This window comes from Miscanthus floridulus, chromosome 1 (genome assembly GCF_019320115.1).
Source record: "Miscanthus floridulus cultivar M001 chromosome 1, ASM1932011v1, whole genome shotgun sequence".
Classification (NCBI taxonomy): Eukaryota; Viridiplantae; Streptophyta; class Magnoliopsida; order Poales; family Poaceae; genus Miscanthus; species Miscanthus floridulus.
Genome location: NC_089580.1, coordinates 92,676,968 through 92,702,795, shown reverse-complemented (window position 1 = coordinate 92,702,795; position 25,828 = coordinate 92,676,968). Strand labels below are relative to the sequence as shown.

General features: G+C 42.2%; 1 protein-coding gene and 1 pseudogene across 1 annotated transcript; both read right to left on the bottom strand.

Moving 5' to 3' along the window:
* Nucleotides 1–215: 215 nt before the first annotated feature.
* LOC136460343 (uncharacterized) lies at nucleotides 216–1,149 on the bottom strand (annotated as a pseudogene).
* Nucleotides 1,150–1,282: 133 nt separating this feature from the next.
* Nucleotides 1,283–3,814, bottom strand: LOC136460336 (uncharacterized). The gene is made up of 4 exons (XM_066460075.1): nucleotides 2,815–3,814; nucleotides 2,648–2,724; nucleotides 1,975–2,134; nucleotides 1,283–1,920 (listed from the first exon to the last, which is right to left on the bottom strand). The coding sequence occupies exons 1-4, from the start codon at nucleotides 3,812–3,814 to the stop codon at nucleotides 1,283–1,285; spliced, it is 1,875 nt and encodes a 624-aa protein (XP_066316172.1).
* Between the last annotated feature and the right edge of the window lie 22,014 nt (nucleotides 3,815–25,828).

Below are 25,828 nucleotides of genomic sequence, written 5' to 3'. Positions count from 1 at the left end.
AGAGTATTTTTCACTGGTTGTATGCAGTTCTGCATGAAAGTGGATACAATTTCAATAGAATTTGGACATATAGGTTCACACAATAGATAGGTAGCACTTAAGTTATAGTAACATAGGTCCAGATAACATGATAGGCCGAGATAACATGTCCAGATTACATGTTCAGATTACAGGTTCAGGTAACATGTCCAGGGAAAACAAAACAGTAGTGCAGTCTAGGGACATGTCAGTGGTCCATACTTGAAATCATCATCTTCATCGTCTAGGGACATGTCATCATTGTTATCATTGCCACCATCACTACTGTACTGCAGTACTGTCTCATCTTCCTCCTCATCCTCACTATCTTCACAAATAATAGGTTGCTTCTTGCTGCTTATAAGGTCTTGTAAATTTCCTTCAATTATACTGGCTTCTCCACCTTGAATATTGTGCGTAACCTCATTATCAGCCCCTGCTTGCACTACATGTTCAGTATCAGAACAATAATCATCCTGATGCACATCATGACTGGCCTCATCTTTTTCAACGACATCATAAATATTCCTATGTTCAAATTTCAGCACAACTCGCCAATCTTTACCTAAAGATGTGTCTTGCAGGTAAAATATCTTTTTCGATTGAGTTGCTAAGATGAAAGGATCAGTCTTGTACCATAATGATTGCATATTGATGGATTTGAAATGTCCGTCATCTCGAAGGCCTATCGTCTTGCCTTCTTACTTGAACCAATCGCATCGAAATAGAACCACCATCCGACGGACTTGAAGATTTGAGTTATATTGCAACTCAATTACCTCTTTAAGGACTCCATAAAAATCTATGTTGTTCCCATCATGTGAACCTTCAGTCATTACACCACTATTTTGTGTCAGAAGGAAATTCTCACGATCCACAGTGCTATACCGCACTCCATTAACCTTGCAAGTTGCACAAGTCTTAACTCGCAGATCTGGGCCACATGACAGTGCCCACAATCCTTCGCTAACTGATTCTGGATTATCCTTGCGTTTGTTCTCAATCTGTTGCAACAAAAGTACTCAGTTAACCAATTACATATGGATACTAATGCATTTACTGAACCTAGAAACACAATGTGTAGTGACTTACATGGCACCTAAACCACTTTGCAAATCCTTGTTCAACCATTTTATCAACATCAAGTGCACCTTGCTGCTCAAGATCGTCCCTGTACAAGCTGCAGGGCAAAGTTAAGTCATAAGAATAATTTGAAAAATTAGAAATAAAACAAAAACTAATCCCCAAAACATCTAATAGATACTTACTCCAAATATTCCTCAGCTTCTTCACAATTATTTAGCACATACCAAACTAACTTATTGAGGTCAACATCATCAATGTACTGGCTCCTATTAGATCCAACAAGAGTAACACCATGCTTAAAAACAGAGATGTCATCAGGCAATGGCATCTCTCCATCACTACCATCATCATGGTTAAATCTATTGTCAATATCCTCCATATACCTAGAACAAAAAGTCAAGGTGTCACTTGCCATATATGCCTCAGCAATTGATCCTTCTGGCCTAGCCCTGTTCCTTACAAAATTCTTCAAAGTGCCTAGCCGCCTTTCAATTGGGTACATCCATCCATACTGAATAGGTCCTCTTAGCAGTGCCTCATCAGGAAGATGGGCAGCCAAGTGCACCATGACATCAAAGAAGGCAGGTGGAAAGATTTTCTCAAGCTTGCATAGGATCAATGGAATTTCTTCTTTTAGCCGTTTGACAACATCAATCCTCATATTTCTACTGCATAGTTCCCTGAAGAAGGTCCCGAGCTCTGCAACTGCTTCATATACATCCTTCCTCACCAGTCCTCTTAGGCTAGCAGGTATGATTCTTTGCAGGAGTATGTGGCAAGAATGTGTTTTCAGCTTTCCCTGCACCTTCGAACCATCTTCACTTATGTATCATGCTAGGTTAGCCGCATATCCATCAGGAAACTTGATACCTTTGAGAAACTTGCAGAACTCAATTTTCTGATCCTTCCCTAAGACATACGGAGCAGGTGGAGCAGTGACTGAGTTGCCATGCTGCTGTAAGTGCAATTCAGGTCTTATGCCCATATCATGCAAATCTAGCCTAGCATTGGTTGTGTCCTTGGTCTTGCCCTGCACATTGAGTAATGTGCCAAGAATGTTTTCACATATGTTTTTCTCTATGTGCATCACATCGAGATTATGTGGAAGCTTCAAATGTTTCCAATATGGCAATCTCCACAACCCAACTTTGCGGCTATAAATCCTTGGACCCTCGTTGCACTTCCTTTTATTTCCAATAATTTTAGGATGCTTCCCTGGCCTGACGTCTTTCACCTTCTCTAGCTCCTCTAGGACCTCCTCCAAAGTGAACTTGCCTGGCTCATCTTTGTTTTCACGCTTACCATCGAAAGCCAAGCTTCTCCGCCATGCATGTGTCCTTGGAAGGTAACGACGATGTCCAATGTAACATATTTTACTCCTTATTGCCCGGGACAACGGATCCTTGTCACAATGAATACATGCATAATACCCTTTTGTTGTTCGCCCTGATAACGTGCTCAATGCTGGAAAATCATGTATACACCATAGCATGGTAGCACGAAGGTTAAACTTCCGACCAGTACATGCATCATAGGTACTGACACCCTTCCATAGATCGAGCAGTTCTTCAATTAGGGGCTCAAGGAACAAATCAAAATCCTTTCCTGGAGATTTTGGACCTAGGATGAGTAAAGACATAAAGCAGTTTGCTGGATTCACGCATTCCCATGGTGGGAGATTCAGCGGTGTTAGAAGCACTGGCCACATACTGTACTGCATACTCATGTTGCCAAATGGATTGAATCCATCGGTAGCTAAGGCAAGCCTTAGGTTCCTTGAATCATCTGCAAAGGTTGGTTCCCTCGTGTTGAACTCCTTCCATGCTTCTCCATTAGCTGGATGGCTCATTACATTGTCGACTGGCGTCCTCGTTTTCTTGTGCCATTGTGTTTCCTCAGAAGTGCGCTTTGAAGCAAAAATTCTTTTCAACCTTGGCAAAAGTGGAAAATGTCTCAATACCTTGTGTGGAACCTGCTTGTTCCTAGTTTCATCTTGCCATCTAGACGCCTTGCATACTGGGCACACATTCTCTTTATAATACCTCTTCCGAAACAACACACAATTGTTCTTGCACACATGGATGTTTTCGAAACCAAGGCCCAATTCTCCAAGATATTTCTTGGCCTCATCATATGATTTTGGCAACTCACTCTGAGGGTATCCTGATGACAACAACTTCAGCATTGTGGAAAATGCTGTATTGCCAATTCGATAACGAGACTTGATATACAACATCCTCACCAGAAAAGAGAATTTTGAATGGCTAGATCCCGGGCTAAGTGACTTCTTCGCATCTTCAAGGACTCTTGCAAACCTTGGTTGTTCTCCATCAGCCTCTGCCACAGCATATAGATCTCCTATCATCTCTGGTACTCCGTGATCCTCATCATAATCATCATCGGCCACATCCACATGTATCCCCAAGTCATGATCACTTCCTTCGACCTCCTGCTCCAAATTTTCAACTACTACAGTATCAGCCGACTCCCCATGATGAATCCACCTGGTGTATGCAACTGACATTCCATAAATGTGTATATGGTCATTTACATCATCCTGAGGCCATAAACTTTGATTAAGACATTTGTTGCATGGACAAAGTATGTGGCTGTCTTCGGGGTATCTTTCACTAACAAATTTCATGAACTCTTCAACTCCTTTCACATATGCAGGTGTAAATTGTGTCCCATAAATCCAGCTTCTATCCATCTATTTTGAGAGTAAAATAAACCTTGCACTCAGTCCTAAAATTAGAGTAAACTCAACAAAATTCAAAAACACATCCAACACATGCATATATATAAAGAAATTCAAAAACAAATCAAACCTTGTACTGCTCTGTCCCATGCGCCACCGCTGCTCTGTCCCACAATCGCCGATGCTCCTCTGTCCCATGCAAACCGCCGCCGCCCTGTCCCACGCAAGTCGCCACTGCCCGCCGCTGCTCTCCTCACCCCACGATCACCGGCGCTGCTCTGACCGCCCCACGATCGCCGACGCTGGTGCACTGACCCACGCGTGCCGCCGCTGCTCTGTCCCATGAGCGCTGCCGCTACCCAGCGCTCCTCTGCTCGTGCGCCACTAGGCCCGTCCTGGGGAAATCCAAGGCCTTGTACGAAACTAAAAATTGAGGCCTACTAGCTTGAGAAAAGATCAAAACCCATTGTGAATGAATTGGATTACATCCTCTATTCTTTGTTTTTTCTTACGCTTTTCCGAACCCGATTCAAATTTTCTAGACCTATTTGCAGACGACATGGCTTCAATATTTGAACACTATTGTAGTAGGCGTCTAGATGAAAAGATGAAAAGAACAAAATTTAGAGATCGACCCACTACTCGCTATATATATAGTTTGCTGTGATTGTGAATGAATTGAAAAAAAATATGAATGATTACTATTTACCTTTAGGGCCTTAGCGCCTCGCCTCGCCTGGGTCTGGGTGCCTCGCCGCCGTCTGGTCAGTTCATCACGCTCAACACGATATGTGGCCGATAGGGCATCAGGGCGATAGGAGACGTCGAGTCGAGACTTGGGATCGCAGCAATCTGGGAGACAAAACAACATCCATCCAGCGGCCAGGAAATCATTTTCTATTGGGCTAATAGGCTTGCTAATGGGTGATGTTGCTATTAGGCCAAGGCTTCTGTGCTTACTGCTTAGCTATACGTTTACAAATAGAAAAACATGCATGCCTTTATCACAAAATGGTGAGTGCTCCAGTGGTAACGCACCAACATGTCTAACAGCAGGTCGTGGGTTTGAATCTCCCTGCGTGCGCTATTTTTTGGCAAAAAAAAAGGGAGGCGGAAGGATGCAGGATCAGCTGGACCGTGTGGGCCATGCTGCCCCACTTGTTCGCCGCCACGTCCTCAGGCTAAGACCCACTGGTGGGACCGCATCGCCATGTCTTCAAGGTTGGGACCCAATGCTGGGACCAAATCGCCATGTCCTCGAGGTGGGACCTGCTGGTGGGACCACGGCGCCACGTCCTCGAGGTGGTACATGAGCCAAACGATCTATGATGATTTAGTTTTGTTGTTTTATGACGATTCTTTTGTTTTCATCATTATTCTTCGTGCCAAAGCTCCGTCACTTGTTACTTATGACGAAGCTAGAAATTTCGTCATGGAAAGCGCTTGTTCTGTGACAAAATTTGTAAGCATCACGACTGAATCGTCATTGATGAACACATTTCTAGTAGTGTGACAAATCTCTCATAAGGGTCAACAAAGCTTGACAAAACTCAATGCAAAAGTAAGTAGCATATATGTGGAAGTTTTACTAGCCTAAATAACATGTGTGGCTCTGATGGGAATTCAAGCTTTGTGATACAGGAACTCATCATGTAGCATTTTTAGTGTTTTTAAAAGATAAATCTCTAGAACTTTGGTGTCACTTGAACCAGATCAATAGCAGCTTAGACCTTCTCATATCATATCCATCAATTACCTAGACTTTGATCAAGCATATGCTACCCACAAGTTTCAAGTTCAGAGTAAATGCTTATATCAAAACAATCTTATCCAAAACTTGGGAGAATTTAAGGCTAAAAGCTAGGCATTTGAAAGGAATTACAATAGAGAAACTATTCATTATTTCCATTTTAAGAGATTATCTTCAGAGTCCCTTTTTATTTATTTAGCTCTTAAAAGAAATTAAAGCAAACTAGACACACTCTTTTTATTTTATTTTCATTTTTAGTTCACGCGTTATAACTATATATATTTATATAAAGATAACTTTTTATTTTGTTTTAGTTATTCATCTTTCTTTTAGATATATAAAGCGAACTAAGAATAGTAAAAATAATAAGGGAAAAGAGATACTTAGCTAAATAAATGGGGGATGCTCCTCCCCCAAGCTAGATGTTGACGTGGTTGCTCAACGAGGTGGCCAAATGTGGAGGTGCTGGAACAGAGCCTCCAATTTTGATTTTGATGTTGCTATTGTTGATGGAGGCTGGCCATCTCTTGTCTCATGCTTATCTACCATTATGTGTGATTGTGTAACGTACCTTGTATGGTACCAATTGTCTCTTCAATGGTTGCGAGTCTGTTGTCGAAGCGGTGGAAGGCCTCCTAAGAGTCATAATACCCTCGTCCAGAGAAAGACATGCATCCTCCCTAATGCCCACTTAAGGTTGCTTCATGATCTTGCCCTTGGTAGCTGTGGAAGTGCATTGTACCTCAGTTTGCTCTTTAAGATGCGGATTCTTGAGGTGGCGCCTCCTGTAGTGACACTTCCAATGGTGATGCCACCTTCTTTTGTCAAACCCGTCTTGGTTTTAAATTTGATGTTAGTCTGACAAGTTCATCTTTTTGACTTGTTCTACCTCCTTGTTCAGGCATTAGTAGTAGAAGCTAGCAACATCTTGTGTGCATCATTATTGCCAGTTTAGAACTTTCACTTATAGAATTTGGGGGATCAACTTTGCCACACTTTGCTCGAAGTGTATTCTGCTCATAAAGATAAGGTAGAGATCAAGTGCATGAGTTTGTTGGTGGAAGACACCAATAGAACCAAAACTTTATTTATTATTTTTTCCTAGCCTAGGCACATCAAATCATGTTATAGTTGATGTTATGTGCATTCATTCTTACAACATGGGTGATAAGATCAGAAGGATGAGTATTAATGTGGCATTTGAATACATTTGTCAAAAAGAGTGGACTTGCTTAACCTATGGAAGGACTATTTATAATGTATCTAACCTTACATGATTATGACTATCATCTTCCAAAGATAAGATATGCAAAATTTTAGGCCATTTGATTAAGACTATGAGATCAAGAAAGTGGTGCTATGAACAAGCTTAAGGACCAAGACTTGTTGAGTTAAACAGGTTGGATCAAGCAAATAACTCAAACATGTTTGTTTCTTCATTTATGTGAATACCAAGATCAAAGGGAAGCTTTCTAAATAATGACCACTTACCTTAAGATGTTACCTTCATCATTGGAGCGTGATAACACCATGTGACGAAGGTAGATGACTGTGGTGATCCTTTCTTCCTGTTTTGAAGCTTTCCTTGCTTGAGCTGTTCATGAGCATCTTGTCTCCTATATCGCACTCCTTTCTCATTCTTTTATGATGCCATCTTTTTCTTCTTTCTTTTGTGAATCTTGTCATTTTGTTTGGACCTTCTGCTCCATTCATTGTTTCATTCCTACAAAAGATTAGTGGACAACACATACCCGAAGGGATGTAAAAATAATTTGAAACAGGATAGTATTGTCATAGAGCTAAAGGTCATCTTCTATGCTACAACAGAATCAGTTTTAACATTTTAATTAGCATAGAATCTGGATCCCATGTTTTAAATAATGTGCCACAATTGTTGCAAAAACTTCTTCTCGCAAGGATTGATTTTAATTTATATCTTAAGATTGATTTTCATATATTAAATTTGTAAACATATTCAAACTTGTAGAAACAAAGCAATATTGAGCAGAGGGATTGCAAACCAGCGTGTCAGAGCGACGGGAGCCTAGGAGGAAGAAGAGCAAGGTTGTATCTACTATAGAAAAGTCAGGCTTCCTCCCCTCACTTGGACCTTTACGTCACTTGACACTATCGGTGAGAACTCATGGTTTTAGATCCATTGAGCAGGACCTCTCCCTTGCTTTTAGCTTTTCTTTGCACCATCCGATCTTAGAGATGAAGATACGAACAATTGCATATTCTCCTTCCATCAATCTTTCTTGATTTCTGTTGATTCTTGGTTGATGAGTTGGGGTTCATTGAAGATGCAAACTCAAGTTCCTCCTTGATTGTCTAACGGTGTGGCGGAGAGTAGTTCTTCTTTGTTTGTTAGCGATACGCCAACCGTCTTGATGGTCAAAGAAGGAACCGCATTGGTACTTGCATGAAAGCTTCATCTCCAACGACTAAGGGATGTCGTCTCACGTCCATGGTCATTCAAGGCCTTACAAGACACCGTCAACTGACCTCATTGATTACCGATGCTTGTTGACACAATGATGCACGCCATGATGTAGTGGCATCTCATTGTCTTGGTCCTTGTTGCCAATGCGCGAGCTGGTCCTTTCAAAGATGATGAAAGCAGGCATATTCTGGCTAATACAAGGTGGGTTTCATCCTGCTTCTCATCAACATCCTAGCTTGAGTCTTGGAAAGGCTCAATGCTAGGTTGTCTTTGATGTTGCTCATAGCATGTCGATATGTTCGTCCACTTCTACAGTTATAGTGGTGATTTCTAGATTTGCAGGTTCATACCATGAACAGGCATAGCTTATACTCATTTTTTCTGCAAAATGTTAGTGGATACATACCCAAGGGAATAAAACAAATTTGCATTACAGATTGTTGTCCATAACTTTTGTAGTTTTCCTCTATGCAAATGAAAGGATAGTTTTAGGATTGCTTTAGCATAGATTTTTTTTATTAACAAACTTTATGTGTTGGCTGCATTCTAGCTTGGTTCAAGGCTTAAGATAACTTGCAACAAACATAAGTGAATAAACCTTGATACTCGCAGTTCTTCCTTCCATGAAGAATGAGCTAGGTCTTCTTTGTGCAAAGTTTCTGGAATTCATATGCCTTGCTTCATCTCCGGTGTGAATTTATCTCAAGACTTCCCCAATTTTAGTTTGAGAGTTTTCTATAGGGGTTAGTCCAACAAAATAACCAGTATCTACTACAGCAAGTTTTAGTTCAATAACCAAACTAAACTCAATGTCTAATTTGATTAAGGAAGGCATTTTAACCTAAGCATTATGCTTACTTTAAAAGTTGTATAAAGATACTTCCAAACCTAAACATACTGTAGTAAACAAAAGGTAATATTAAAGCATTATAGAGATTTATTCAAATAGAGATGAAAGAGCATGATCATGGTGAGAGATTTTTTTAATAAAAGATGCAAGTGGCATGAATGTATGGAAGGAACTAAATATGTTGTGGATTTGATATGAGAGAATTTAAACTAAATGGAGTGGATGCATGGATTATTCAAAGTAAATGTGCAGTGAAATACAAAAAATTAGAGATAACTACTCATTAAGTTTAAAGTCCATGAGCAAGACTATCTCACCTTTCTCGATCATACTTACCATGAATCACATGATGGAATTTGTGAGTAGTGCAGCGTCTGTATTTGTCACTTGAGATGTGATTTGAATTCTTATGACATTAACATTTTTCTCCAATCTATACGTGGTTAGATTGATATATATATGTTTATACATACCTGTGAGATAGCAGGGTTCCAATGTTAATGGGTCTTGAATGTTTAGGAACCCTAGGTTCTTCAATGTTTCTTCTTTCTTTGTTGAAACTCGCCAAAAGGTCGCAATGGCGTCTGCTATCCTGTCTTTTCCATAATTCAATAGAATAGGGGTAACCCCACAAAAGCTAGTTATAACTAGATTAGCATATATCAAGCTAGTATCAAAATCTTTACGCCAATTGTTTTCCTGGCAATGACGCCAGAAAGCTTGTTGGTATTTTTAAACGCACATAGATAAATCCGCAAGCACATGGATACCGTTGTAGCTTTCACCCGGGAGTATTCCAGAGTATCGTATTTATCCATAGGAAAACAATAGTTAAAGAAGTTGATAGTTCACTATCATATATCTACTAACTAGTATACTAACTAAACTAAAGTGGGGATAAGTGTTGTTTATGATAAGAGTTATGAATAATAACACACATAAGAGAATTCCGTAAATGAGCAGTCTAGCTAAGTTGAGAGGACAACGGTTAAGTTCAAGGTTCCTAAATACTTCTCTATTACTTTGGTTCTATAGGGTAGAACTAACTCATGGGTAAATATAGCGATCACACACAATAGTACTTTGGGACGTCGGAACACTAGCCACAGAAAAGGATGAGAAAAGGACTAGGAAGCTTCAACTATGGTCCTACAAACACCAACTCGAACGTGGTGGACTACGTCGGCCGTCAGGGCTATCACCACCTAGAGCTACCACAACTATCCGTGGGGTTGGGTGCAATCTCAGGTAACTCATAGTCTAGACACCACGTCTACACTATTAATTACTACTCTAATGACATATAATAACTAGAGCACTCGATGCGAGCGAAGATCCCATGCTAAGATATGATAACTATACTAACCATACACATGAAAGGCATGAAAGTGAATAGAGAAGATAACTATATTAAAGCATAAGTCTTCCAAAGGTAAGATACAAAAATTTACCTGACCTCCGAAGATATCTCCAGAACCTGAGCATGGCTCCACTCTCCCTAACTCTCAACTAGAGCTATTCTACTTCTACATCTTGAGAACTGGCTCTGATCCTGACAAGAAGGATATGAATTAGGGTTTCAGGATGGCCACCAGGGAGGGGGGTAGGGGCTACTATATATAGGCTGAGCTAGAGTAGGGGGCAAGGAATCGCTAAATCATCGATCCGCATCAACTCCCTCAACCACCGTTGGATAAACCGACCTAAAACCATCTTAAAATAAATGGTGTAGATCGTAGGAAGGAGTATGAGGCGGCGGAGGGCGAGCGGGCTCCATGATAGGCCGGTCGGCCTATGGGCTGGGCTGGCCAACCCACTTTCATGGCCGTTTGGCCCAAGCTTCGGCGTGGTGTCTGCTGGAACCTTCTAGAGTTGTCTTTCATAGTTTTTGTGGGTTGAATCACTTGTTGTCGTCGGTTTGCCTATTTGGAGTGTATGATAGTGGTCCCGAGAGTTGTTTTCTGGATAAATCCTCCTGCATACAAATATTTACCAAAGCTCATGAAATTCCTTAATATAAATATTCTTTATTACAAGTGTCATTACTAAATACCAATAGGCTCCCATACGGAATACACTACTACAGATTGATTTATAACTGTCGCCACTTTCACTACCATAGTGATAGATGCGACGGTGTGATACTTGCACTGTTGGTTGGAACGATAGCGAGGCCTCATAGGATTGAAACCATCAGTTCAGACTTCTACCACTGACGGGTTAATGATAGATGAGGTAGTGGTATTGGGGTTGCATTTCCTCTATCGCTTGAAAAGTCGGGCCGACTAGGATACGCATTTTGCCTGCCGGCCCTAAAGTAGTGTTTGGTCCACCAGCGGTAAATTCAGCATGAGTGTTGAATTGCCTCAACTTCCAAGGCCATCAAATCACCATTACTTCCGTTGCCTAAAGCCTAAGAGCCGTGTACCCACTGCTCTATATATACTTTAGGCCCGGTGCCCTCTGAAATGACCCCTCTTCTTCATCCATCATCCCCTTCTCTTCCAATCTACAAAGAAAATGTCAGACAACCCCATCAAGTTTCCAAGTAGCCCATCGTTCAGTGAGGACAAATTGCCTTCCCACCACTCCTCCGACGAGAATGTCTCCTCCGATGACGGGATGTCTGATTATGGTCCTCCGTGGAGCTCCAAGAAGGAGGACCTGGAGGAGGAGGATGAGGACAACGCCAACACCAACGCCGAAGACAACAATGATGACTCCGACGATGACTCTAACTCTGACTTCGACTTCACCTCGCCTCGTCCTAAGCGAGCGAGGAATAAGTAGTTTATAGTTAGCACAAGTAGTTTTAATAGTTTAGGTTAGTTATTATGCTTCCAGATGAGTACATTCATATACTCGTCCAAATTGCATCTATATGTTAGATATATATAATCAATCAATGAAATAAATTCTATTCGCGTAGATTTGATCTCTTCAATGCCACCTTTTTTATATGCAATGCAAAGCAAGTTCTTTTGAATGCAAGGATTTGATCTCTCGATGAATGTTTTTTTAATTTTTTTTGTATTTTATTTTTGTATATTCCCAACTCCCCTTGGATCTTGTCGGTGCCTTGGTGGCGGTTCGACCAACTAAAAAACCCCAATACAAATTAGTTCTCCCCACCCATTGTTGCTTCATCTTCATTTTGACCCGTCGCATGTACCTGCCCTGCCTCGAGCACCTTACATTGTCATCGTGGACAATGCCCCATGAAGGTTAGATGGATTTGGTCACCCCCCCTATTTGCATTTGGTTCCAATATGTTTTGGGTTCGGTATCAATTTTGTTCATATTAGGAATTTCTTCATTGCAACATGTCTTACTTTAGAAGAAGCCATTTCAATGCGAGCAACCTTGCGTTTTGGCGGCTAGGGGTGGCACTAGGACCCTAGATGATGTTGTTTGCTGCATGGGGATGGAGCATTCACCTAGACCGATTGTTGATTGTTGAAGCCGTCGTTCGTCACCTTATCAGACCATAAAATTTGACAAGAATCATTCAAGACCCTATTTGTAGAGAGATTTTGTGCTTTGCAGGACTGGACAAGAAGTAGACATACTTTATAGATACAATGTGTCCGTGGATGGAGATGCCGTCATCTTCGCTATGGTTCACTAGCTCTAACTTTTGGGACCGCATCAACCAATTGAGTACCTTAGCAACTACCTACCCATTCGACATTGAGTCTTAGAATTTGTGAAACTTTTATGTTAATGAAGTTTCTATGTACTGATGAAACCTCTAGATTAGTATGTATGAGTGCTGCGTAATCATTGAACTATTACTTCGATTGAACTGTTAATTGAATTAGTTGGTCTTGATTGTGTTCCACATGTACACCTCTATGTAAGCACAGAGGATCCAAAACATGCCTTCTTTTACAGGCGGATAGTACCCTGATGAAAGGTCCTCGTGTGGTTTTGGTAATTGAGTGACAACCTAGGTGGACTAATTGTGTTTATGTGAGATACACAGGTAATTAGTCCACAGGTACATGTGTGTGAGCAACATATGCCATGAAGGTGAAAATGGCTTGGAGATGTCACAAAGCTCACACATGTGATGACAAAGGAGCTCATTGCACATGAGACATGACATTGAGTCATGTGATCAAGGTGGAGAAGATCAAGACAAGACTTGGCTTGATGGACCGGTTGCAAGTGTGAAGGGCAAGTTTGAGGCTTTGGAGCAATGGACCGCGTGGTGGTGAAGCTTGAGCAAGACTTGGCGCCGATGGACGAAGGCAACGGTGAAAATCAAGTGATGTCAAGATCGATGAACCAATATGATCACGTGATGATATGAAGTGAATCATATCATTGTTGATCATGTTGATGCATGTGTCGCATCAACATTGGAGGAGATGGAATGGAATGCGCAAGGCAAAGGTATAACCTAGGGCATTTCATTTCACCGGTCATAGGTGTGTAGAGAAGTTGATGACCAGGTTTAGGATAGATGGCCGTACTATTAAGAGGGGCAAACTTTATTGCATATCGGTCATCTAGTGCCACTCGAGTGATCTAACTTTGCATCATCGCTAGGATTGAGTGGTGTGGCAAGTTGAGTGGCTAATCCTTTGGGAAATGTTTGCGAAAAGCTAACACACATACACATGATGGTGTACACTTGGTGGTGTTGGCACATTTACAAAGGAGATGGAGTTGGAGTTGATGTGGATCAACTTGGCGATAAAGCGGTGGTGAGAAGGGTTAGGAACTCCACCAGCGGAGTGTCCGCCCGTAGAGTGTGGACAGTCCGACGGTGCCACTAGCGCCCTATATAGAAAAGATAGGGTCCTACAGAGTGGACCGAACTCTGGTCATGCAGTGACCGGACGCTGGGTTCCAACGTCTAGTCAGTAGTGGCAGTCAGCGGGTAGGCATCGGTCATCGACCGGACGCTGGCACTGGAAGTGACCGAACGCTGGCCGTATGCATCCGGTCAGGGTGACGTGTGATGACACAGGCTGAGCAGAGAAGCTAGAAGTGATCGGACACTGGGAGTGCGTCTGATCACGATCGACTGGACGCGTCCGGTCGTGTCTGGTACCTTACTAGAAATGATCGGATGCTGGGGTTATTGCGTCCGATCAGTTCTAGCTAGAGCATCCGGTCGTCAGATGACCGTTGAGATCGGATGAACAGCGTTTGAAGAAGGGGACACGTGGCGTGCATCGCACGACCGGACACTGAGGTCCAGCGTCCGGTCGATCGGACCGGAGCGTCCGGTCTTCCTGAGTTTTGCCCAGTGAAGGGGTAACGGCTAGTTTAGCCCATGAGGCTATAAATAGAAGGTGCCCTCGACCATGGCTGGAGCTGAGCACCTCAGGGGACTTTGTGTCCATGCTTGTGTGTGCTTGGGAGCCCTTCATCTCACATATGCTTGATAGTGATCATCCGATTTGTGTGAGAGAGCGATTCTAGTGTGATTGCATTGTGAGGTTGCATCGAGTGGCACTAGGTGATCGAGTTGCAAGTCGGTGGTGCTTGTTACTCTTGGAGGTTGCCACCTCCTAGACGGCTTGGTGGTGGTTTCCATTGAAGCCCACAAGAAGCTTGTGCGGTGCTCCGGAGAAGAGCTTTGTGAGGGGCATTGTGCTCACCCCGCTGGAGCCACGAAGAGCAACTCTAGTTGAGCGTGTCATTGAGCTACCCTCACTTTCGGGGTAGGTTCTTGCGGTGCCCGATGTGCGGGCTTGGTAGGTGATGCCAATTAGCCGCCGAACCACCAAGTGAGCGGTCGACACAATGGGGACTAGCGTGTTGGCAAACACGTGAACCTCGGGAGAAAAATCACCATGTCAACCTTGTTCTTCCAGTTGGTTTGCATCCTCATTACACAAGCTTGTAATTACTTTTGCATATATTGTGCTTGTGTAGTTGCTCTTATAATTAGTTAGCTTGTGTAGCTTACTAGTTACCTTCTTGCTTGTGTAGCATAGAAGTAGCTCCCTTGCGTGGCTAATTTGGTTTGTGTGACCTTGTTAGTCACATTGCTTAGTTTGTGTAGCTAAGTAATTGCGCTCTCTAATTTGGCATTGGTTGCCTTGTTATTCAGCATTGTTAGTGAGCATTAGGTGGCTTTGTGCTTTTGCTTACTAGCATGTGTAGAAGCTCCCTTGTTGCTTAAAGTACTAGTGGCATAGGTTTGTGTGACCTTGCTTCTAAAATTGGTTAGGTGAGCTCTATCTAGCCCGGCACCTTTGTTGCTTAATTAGTATCTTTGGAAGGTGCTAGAAAACATAGATAGAGGGGTGTAGTCTTGGCTAGACTGATAGTTTTAATTCCGCACTTGTTTCGGTTAGCCGACATGATTAATTTTAGAAATGACTATTCACCCCCCCTCTAGTCCGCCATCTCGACCTTACAAGTGGTATCAGAGCCCAGTCTCTCATTTGTGGTCTTTACCGACCTGAGAGGATGGCAAACTTTGGGCTAGAAGTTGTTTGTGACACACACATTTTTTATGACACACACTATGCACGGTGGAAACATCATATGCTTGATCATTTCTGTGATTTGGGTCCCAAGGCATGGTGGATCATTGTTGTTGGTTTCTCTCGTGATGCTTTGGATAAGGACAACCTAACCCAAGCACAAGAGGATTGCTTACAACTTGATCATCGTGCTCTTTATTATGAGTGCTCATGATATGTGGATGGCACTCCAAGCCTTCTATGGCGATTCCTCCACATGGGATGATGACAAATTCAAGAAGGAGGATGAGCCTAAGAAGGAGGCGCATGAGTGTGTCGAGCATGATCACAATGTGGCGATTGTGAAAGATTGCTCCACCTCATGGTCAAGTGATGATGATGATCGATCCACTACAAGTTCACTTGACAAGGTTGATGATGACGCCACAAGTGTTGCAAGTGATGATGCTACCCCATGCACACTTGATGGTGATGATGGTTCATGCTCAAGCCATGATGAAAATGCTACTACAAGCTCTCCAACTACATCACCACATTGCTTCATGTCACAAGGTGACACCAAGGTATCAAATGATAATGTGGTTGATCATGTTGATTCATATGATGAGCTTGTTAGTAGACTTGCTAGCATGAACATGTCTTTAGAAAATGAGAAAGCTAAAACAATGAAATTAGAAAATGAAAACTCATTTCTAAAGAATTCTTGTGAAGAACATAAGAAATTACTTGATGCTTTTAAATCTTCACATGATGAGCTTAAATTGAATCATGAGACACTACTTGCATCTCATGATGAATTATTAGAACAACATGCTTCTCTCATTAAAGTGTTTACAAAGAAACTTAAAAATAATGAGAGCTCATCACATGGATCAAATGATAAATTGCAAAATGTTGCTAACCCTTGTGATGTAGGCAAGAAGCATGTATCCACCTCTTGTGATGATTTATTAGAAATGCCATGTTCTTTGCATATAGATGCTTGTTCTACTTCTATGTCTTGTGAGACTAACCTTTTGAAGGAGAACAATGAGCTCAATGAACAAGTGAAGAAATTGAACAACAAGTTAGAGAGGTGTTACAACTCTCAAGTCACCTTTGAGCATATGTTGAAGACTCAAAGAAACTTTGGTGACAAGAGTGGAGTCGGCTTCAAGACTAGCAAAGTCAATCATCAAGAAAGCCAAAATGATATAAGTGGCATTGGCTTCAACAAGAGCAAGATCAAGGGCAAAAGATGGGGCAAGAGAAGATATGAAAGAGAGATGAAGAAGCAAGAACAAGAGAAGCTCTCTCATTTCATGTGCTTCAAGTGCCATGAAGTGGGACATCTTGCAAATGGTTGCCCCAATAAAGAAAAGCTCAAGTTGAAGAAAGAGGAAGAGAGGCTAAGGTATGTGAAGTGCTTCAAGTGCCGCACTCGGGGTCACCTTACCTCAATGTGCCCAACCAAGCAATTGGTGAAGCAACTAAAAGAGCCTCAACCAAAGCCACAAGTTGAGCAAGAGAAGACACCCAAGAGCAAATCAAGATCAACCATGAAGATAGTGGTGATTTGATGATAAAGAAGAAGAAACCAAGAAGGGGTGGAAAGGCAAGGCATCCAATGCAAACTCAAGATGCCAAGATGATGAGCAAGAATGAAGATGAGAAGAAAGATTATGCTCACATCAAGTGCTTCAAGTGTGGAAGTATGGGACACTTTGCCTCTAAGTGTCCTACCAAGCTTGAGAAGAAGGCTCAAGCAATCCATGAAAGGCAAGGCAATGAGAAGCACCACATGAGCAAAGAAGAGAAGGCTCAAGCAAAGAGAAAGTGCTACTCATGCTGGGAAAGGGGACACATGGCACATTCATGTCCCCTAGGTGACATTTCTAAGCCTATTTCAATTGTTGATGATAACATGCTTAGAAAGGATGGTAATGGTACCTCTATGGTTGTTATTACAAGACATCCCGCTAGTCATACTAAGGAGTTGCCTAAGTATGTTGCTCCTAACTTGAGAGGACCCAAACTTGTTTGGGTACCATCAAGAAGTGGATGATTGATTGTAGGTACCATCGGCATTGGAGACATGATTCAATTGATTTCATATTGATCATCATATGTTGAGTCAAGATATGAAGCCTAGTGCACATCCAAACCCAATGCTAAGTGAAAATTGAGTGAAGTCCAAAGTGCTATCAACATACAAGTGTTATAATTCAAGTTGTTGGTAATTCATTGGATATATTTGATGACTTGCAAATAATTGAGTTGAAGCTTGCTAGTTGGATGATCATGAGCTAACCAAGGTATATCTCTTGTTGATCATTTCATTTGGGTGCATATGAGTTGATTGAATTGGATAAATATGCAATGTTGCTTGCTATGAGATGTTTGAATGGATAAATTGATTAGTAGTCAAGTTTGGATTGACTTGTGTTGGATAAATTCATGAGATGACTTTTAGTAAGTGGTTTGAATGGATTTATGTCTTGTGAAAGTATTCAAACGAGTTAGTTTCAAGTTAGCTCAAGTGATTGAAATCTATCCTATATTGAAAATCTGAGTGAGCTGTGATCTTAGCCATGTTTGAGTAATCAACACTTATTGGATTGGCATAAAAATTGGTGTAGATGCTCTAGACTTATGGTATAAGATGATGTACAATTTTCATGAGAATTGGATAAGAAATGCTTCGGTTTTTGTCATAGAACCGACCAATTTATAAGAGCACAAGTACAAAAACAATCGCCGAAACAATCAAATTCTCGAACTTGAACCCATATAAACCCGGTAGTCAACCAAAATCTCGAAGGATTTCAAACCAACTTGCATACAACCAAGATCACAGTAATTCAACATAACATATCGTACGTTACAACATTTCGTAGACGTTCGCAAATAGATTACATCATCACAGAGTCATCGTTATTACAAAACCAGTCTTGTAAAACATGCGGAAGCAAATAGTTTAACTTACACACCCGAGTTCAAATACAAATACTGGTTCGCTGATCACAACCCACAAAAGGATTCAGATAAGAGAACAGAGATCATGCCCATGATCTAGTCTTCATCACCCGTCGGGTGGAGACAATACTTACAGAATCCCTGATATAGAAGGTCATCTGCAACAAGAGGGAATAAACCCTGAGTACGAGAATGTACTCAGCTAGACTTACCCATTGAAAACCAAACAAATGACACCAAGGATTATGCATAGCTTAATGTAGTGGATCTGGCTGACACTTTCTTTTTGCGGAAAAGCATAAGTAATAAGATCAACTCTTAACCTGAACTAGCAGTGACTTTTAGCCATTAACCTGTCAACTATATTAGCACCTGTACTAAGCAATCATTTTATTAGGGTGCAAACATTAATAACCATATCAGGTATTCATTGTGGCAACCTTATCATCATCATCCATTTAACTATATCGTTAAATTAATTGAATCTACGTTGTCGCTGCTCAGTCAAGTTCTCACTATCCGGGAGAGACGACGATTCGAATCGATTCCTATCCAGCTGGAGGGGTATTCCTAACACAAACCCTGCTTCCCCCGTCAGGGTCGCAAACAAGTCACCGTTGGTACAATTCAGAAGTCGTGAGTCCGAACAGTGCCGCAAAATCAGAGAACCACTCTGCCATGAGTGCTCGGTGACTTAACCCGCCCTTGGGCTTACACCAATGGTTCCCTGCACATCCTTACTTCCATCCAGATTGCGGACCCCTGCTCGTGTCCCCGGCCTAAACCGAGCTACTAGGCTTCGCGGTCGGAACGACTTATCTGGCCAGCTAAGTGTTAGGCTATGTTCAACATGACATAAGGACGTACAGCGTATCGGTCCTTAAACGACTCAGACGGAGTCACTATGTCCAAACCTACACAAGACTCCGCCCGGTCTTAATTCATTATTAACATGGCTCTTTTCCATGATAGCAAATATAGCCAACCGTGATCCACCTCATCCTAAAGCTCGCAGGTGACAGGAAATCATCTGACTTCTACCGCACTAAGCATGGCTAAGCATTTAACCCGTTCCTGAACTTAAATAGGATTCCAGTACGATATCTAGACAAGGAGGGATATATAATGCAGCAATTGGTTCCAACCAATTCCTATACTTAATGCATCATCAATGAATAAAAGATACTCAATGTACTTGTAAAAACATGGGAGACTTAGTATGCTCCGGGGCTTGCCGTTCAGGAACGAGGAAGGCTGGTGGTCAGGGCACTCGGGCAGCTCCTCCGCGGCGGGTGCTTCGTCGGCTTCTTGCACCTCGGGCTCCTCCTCCTGGTTGGCTCCCTCGAACTCCAGCAACATCACTCCCTCCGGCACACCTATTGCATGAATGCGCAAGATAAATATTATGGATGCACATGACGAATGTCAGGGATGCTCGGGGAATGCACATGTTCGCTGCAGTCTGCATATTCCAACATAAGCCCTATTCAAATCACTTTACTTACCAAGTTTATACAACCTAATGTATAATTGCTCATCTTCAGTTAATGACCTAGCACCTACACCTAAGCATATTCTCAAGTTAGGCTAACCCCTAAACAATCAATCGAGAACACTGCACAAGCATACACTCAAGCATTTGTATTTCAGCAAAATGAAGACTATGTAGCGGTACAGTAAACTAGCCATAACAGGAGATTTATAAATCCAAATGACATGCAATAAGACAATTTGGAAAGCTTATGAAATTGTCTACAATGCATGTTCAGACCTCAAAGCATGATTCAAACCTTTACCACATCGAATTCATCAATCAACAGAAATCTGTCCACACATGACAGAGAGTAGGTAAAACTGGAACCTAACTTTAAACAACTATAGTTCCTAAACTACTAGGCCAAATGCCCTCAATTTTTTACAGGAGCTACATACATAAATTATCCACAACTTTTGTATTCATCACATTCACAGCAAACCAAAATATCATGGGGAACTTTCTAAAGTCCCCAGATCTGTCCAGAGGGACATAATGCAAACGAAATAATTATTAACTTATGATGTAAACACATAATTGGACAAAACTAACTCTACTCACTTATTACTCATATCACAAGAACACCAGAAAGTAGGGTGTTCATCACCAAAACATTCCTTCTAATACCTTTCTTAATTTATTTAATTAATTAGAGGAAATGGTAAACATATATGAAAACTACACCATTAAATCTATAAAAATTACAGTAGATACTACATGCTCTAAGTAGACTACCATAAAAATTTCACACCATTTGAGTAAGTATAACAGCCTACACAAGAATGATAAGGCATAATGGCTTAAAATGGCATAATTAGGAAACCTTAGTGAAAAGTGTCAAGCAACAGATTTCATATTTTTCCTAGCATCCTTAAGGTACTAAGATACTACCCAACAAGTTTCATGGTCATAGGATTCCTAGATAATTTACAAAAATCCACACAAGTATCCATCAATGATAAAAGGAAAATCTATAACTCAAAAACTATATATGCAATGACTCTCAAATTTTAACCAGAGCTTCTACTAAGCAAGACTAGCTTACCCACAAAATTTCATAATTTTTGGATCACAGAAACTCAAGATATGATTTAAACAAATTTGCACGCATTCAAAAACACCTTTCAAGTTCCTATTTAATTCATCCAAAATTTCTACATCATGTGCTCAAGACATATTTTTCTTAAATACTAGACCCCACTATGAGTCTAACAAAATTTGAATCACACCATTTGGATCTACACATTTGGAGTTACAAAATTTACAAAACAGCATTCAAAACTGGAAATTTGAACTATCCTTTGGAGCAAGCAGTCACTGACGTGTGGGACCCGGGTGTCAGCCGGACTCGCTTGTCAGTGAGACAAAAACAGGGGAGACGCTCGCGACGGCGCGGCAGCAGTGAAGCTCGCCGACGGCGACTTCTCCGGCGACGAGGAGGTTACCTCCGTGACCGTCACGATCTCCCGCATCGATTGACCTACACCACCTAAGCTCTATCAACGTCTAGGTACGCCGGCCATGGCGCACGGTGGCTCGGCCATGGCGCACGGCGGCGCTCCGGCGAACCCCGGCGCTAGGTACCCTGATAAAGCGTGCATCAGCTTCCAGTGACCAAGGCGAACCTGTCTATGCTACTGCTAATGGCTGCGGTGAAGTGCTCGAGTGTAGCCATGTGAAGTCACCGGCGGCGACCATGGCGCAGTGGTGCGTGGCCGTGTTTCGGCTCAGCTAGACTGGCTTCATCGGTAGCATCATTACTAGGGCAACTACGCGTGCTAGAGAAGACAAAACGAAGGCTAGGGAAGAAGGAACGGTGCGGTGATGCGCTGGCCACGACGAACCGCAACTCCGGTGAGGTATGGCCATGGCTACGGCGTCGGAAAACTGGCCAAGGGTCCTTACCTACATCACAATTTACTCAGCTAGAAGGTCGATGAGGTAGACGAGGACACAGCGGAGCGGTTGTGGAGCTGGCGGTCGCGTTTTTGCGGCGGCGAGTGAGCCCAGCGACGGTGGAGCTCCTTGGCAGTAATGGCGGAGCGGCTGCGCCTCAGCTGCTGCTGCTGTGAGCGGAGGAAGTGAAGGAGAAGGCAGAGCGCATGCGGAGGGCAGCAGGGCATTCTCCACTTCAAGCCAGCCAGTGCACGGCACGGTCAGGCCAAGCCAGGCGCGTGACAGCCACGCGGCAGCCATCTTCTGACCTTGGTCGGCCATGACCGGTCTGAACCTCGTGTTTCAGAGCTCATCGATCCCGACTAACAGGCGAAGTTTGACACTGATTCACTCCTAATCCGTGATGATATAGCTCAAGGTGTAATTGACAAAGTTGAACATCTACATGTGAACTACAACTTTTACAATTGGAGCTCAAGCTGGTTTGGCTTTGTTTGGGAGATACACTACGCTAAACATCAGTACAAGGAACTGAAACATGCTTTGTGACTTAGAAAATTTTCAGAGTTACAAAATAGATCTCAAAACTGACTTGTGGGCCATTTTTGAACATGTTGTGCACATTTTCATGACTTGGCTCCTAAACAAAGTTTGTTCCTTATAAAATTTGCTACAACTTTGCTTTAGGTTGCTCAGACATGCAAACATCCTAAGCTACACTTTTTAAACAGTCAAACAAAAGGGTTTAGGGGTCAAAACAAGTCAAACCACTTTTTGAAATCCTATTTAGGCAACATGATCAATATGAACAATGTTCCAAATGACATTCTAGGTGTCACTAAGTTGTTTAAAAGAATTATTAGCCACACCACACCTTGGTCACACAAGAATCAAGCATCGTATGTACTAAAACAATGAAAAACACATGAAATGTTACAATGTTTCATAGTCATGTTTCACACGTTTCATGATCTTGTTGCATAGTATTAACTAACCATATTTCCCTAAAGTGAGCTGCACATGTTGCACTTAAGTGTTGCACACTTTTCATTTCATACAAGAAACAACACACATGACATATGCAACATGTTGCCATGTTTCAAATTCATGTTTCACGTGATATAAGCTTATGAATGAATGAATGATGCTCATGTTCATGAAATGCAAGTGCAAATGTGGAAGCCAAACACCTGGGGTGTTACAGCCCTCCCCCCTTATAAAAATCTCGTCCTGAGATTTGAAAAGCGTACCATTGTTGATAGAATTCCTTATAACCACCCCTCAAATAATCTTCTCTTTCCCACGTTGCATCACGTTCACTACCCTGATTACTCCACATGACTTTGTAAAACTTGACCACTGGACTCCGAGTCACTCGCTCACGAGTGTCAATCACTCAGACCGGCTTTTCCTCAAAGGTCAAATCAGATTTTAACTCGATATCCCCCAATGGAACTCTCTCTTCAGGGACGCGAAGACATTTCTTCAATTGGGATACATGAAAAAAATTGAAGATAGCACTCATCTCAGGAGGTAATTGAATATTGTACGCCACCTTACCACATTGTCCAATGATTTCAAACGGGCCAACATATCTCGGCGCAAGCTTTCGCTTCACACCAAAGCGCTGGACACTCTTCATAGGTGAGACTTTTAGGTAAACGAAGTCTCCAACTTTGAACTCAATAGGTTTTCTACGTCGATCAACATAACTTTTCTGCCTAGCTTGAGCTGCGGCCATGTGGGTTTGGATAGTATGGACTTGTTCTTCGGCTTCTTGAACAAAATCAATTCCATAATATCTCCTTTCACCGGCTTCTACCCAATTTAACGGGGTTCTACACTTTCAGCCATACAAAGCTTCAAACAGTGCCATCTTGATGCTCTCTTGATAACTATTATTGTACAAGAATTCAGCTAGGGGCAACCATTTTTCCCATGAGCCCTTAGCCGAGATGACACATGCTCTCAACATATCTTCTAAAATTTGATTCACTCGTTCAGTTTGCCCATTGGTTTGCGGATGATAGGCAGAACTTCTTACTAGCTTAGTTCCTAATAATCCGTGTAAGTGCTCCCAAAAGCGAGCAGTGAACTATGGTCCTCTATCCGAGACAATAGTATGAGGGATCCCATGAAGTCGGACTATCTGATTGAAATACAACTCCGCATAGTCGGTCGGACGGAAATCTATGTGGACGGGAATGAAGTGTGCAGACTTGGTAAGATGGTCTACATTCACCCAAATGGAGTTAAAATTCCTCTGAGTAGTAGGGAGTCCAACAATAAAATCCATACTTATCTCCTCCCATTTCCAACCTGGAATAGACAGTGGCTGAAGTAATCCAGCTTTCATGTGCACAGCCTTGACCCGACAACAAGTGTCACACCTAGCCACATAAGCGGCTATCTCTTTCTTCATTTTGGTCCACCAAAATCGAGGCTTCAATTCATGATACATTTTGCTACTACCAGGATGAATAGATAATTTAGAAGAATGGGCTTTGGATATGATTTGATTTCTAAGTTCTCTATCCTTCGGAACTACCAACCTATCCTTGAACCATAACACGCCTTCCTCATCTACTCGAAAATGTTTGGTTTCTTGCTCTTTCATCTTGCGCTTGATGTGAAACACACCGGCATCTGTCTTTTGTAGCTCAATAATTCGACTCTGTAGAGTACAACTAATAGTGATGTTGTGAAGGACTGTAGGATGAAGGAGCTTTGACAAATGGACGTCACTTTCAATCAAAGAGTGGCAATGAGATTTCCTGCTTAAGGCATCCGCTACGACGTTTGCCTTGCCAAGGTGATAGTGCACTTGGAGGTTATAATCCTTGATCAACTCGAGCCATCTTCTCTGATGCATATTCAACTCTGGTTGAGTGAAGATGTACTTGAGACTTTTATGATCAGTGTAGATGTTGCACACATTGCCAAGTAAATAATGTCTCTAGGCCTTCAAAGCATGAACAACAGCAGCGAGTTCCAAGTCATGCGTTGGATAATTTACTTCATGCTTTCGAAGTTGGTGAGAGGTATAAGCAATGACTCTACCCTCTTGCATAAGAACACCTCCTAACCCAATACCTGATGCATCACAGAACACATCAAAAGGTTTCTCGATATCCGGTTGTGCCAAAACTGGGGCCGAAGTTAGAAGAGTTCGCAGGGTGTGGAAAGCCGCATCACATTCCAGAGTCCAGACAAACTTCATGTCTTTTTGCAGCAATCGAGTCATAGGCATGGCTATTTTAGAGAAATCCGGGATGAAGCGACGATAATAGCCAGCCAACCCCAGAAAACTCCAAACCACGTGCATCGAGATTAGAGCCTTCCAGTTCAACACTTCTTGCACCTTGGTGGGATCAACCATAATTACACCATCGGACAACACGTGTCCAAGAAAAGGTACCTCACAAAGCCAAAATTCACATTTGCTAAACTTTGCATACAGCTGGTGTTCCCGCAATCTAGTGAGAACCACCCGCAAATGTTCAACGTGATCATCTTCATTCTTAGAATAGACCAAGATATCATCAATAAATACCACCACAAATTTGTCCAACTCGGGCATAAACACCGAATTCATCAGATACATAAAATGTGCGGGGGCATTGGTCAATCCAAAAGACATAACAAGGAACTCATATAGACCATATCTTGTAGAGAATGTGGTTTTTGGGACATCCTTAGGCTGAATTTTGATTTGATGATACCCAGATCTCAAATCAATCTTAGAAAAGACTTTTGCTTTAGACAACTGATCAAATAAGATATCTATGCGTGGCAGAGGGTACTTATTCTTGATTGAAACTGCATTCAAGGGTCTATAATCTACACACATGCATAGGGATTGATCCTTCTTCTTCACAAAGATAGCTGGGCACCCCCACGGAGATGAACTTGGATGGATAAGGCCTTTCTTTAAAAGTTCATTCAACTGCCTTGTTGCAATTCCAGCACGGCATGTTGCTGGGTGGCACACTGGAACTGCCCTGACTGGTAGTGCCCTTGGGAAGAGCAACTGTAAACGCCTTGCGAAACCCAGTCTGGACGGGGTTCTTCTTCAGTGGTGGGCGGAACTTAGTAGCTGATGCTGGAGGACGGAATGGAGCCCTCTGTGTGACGGAGCCTTGGATTGTG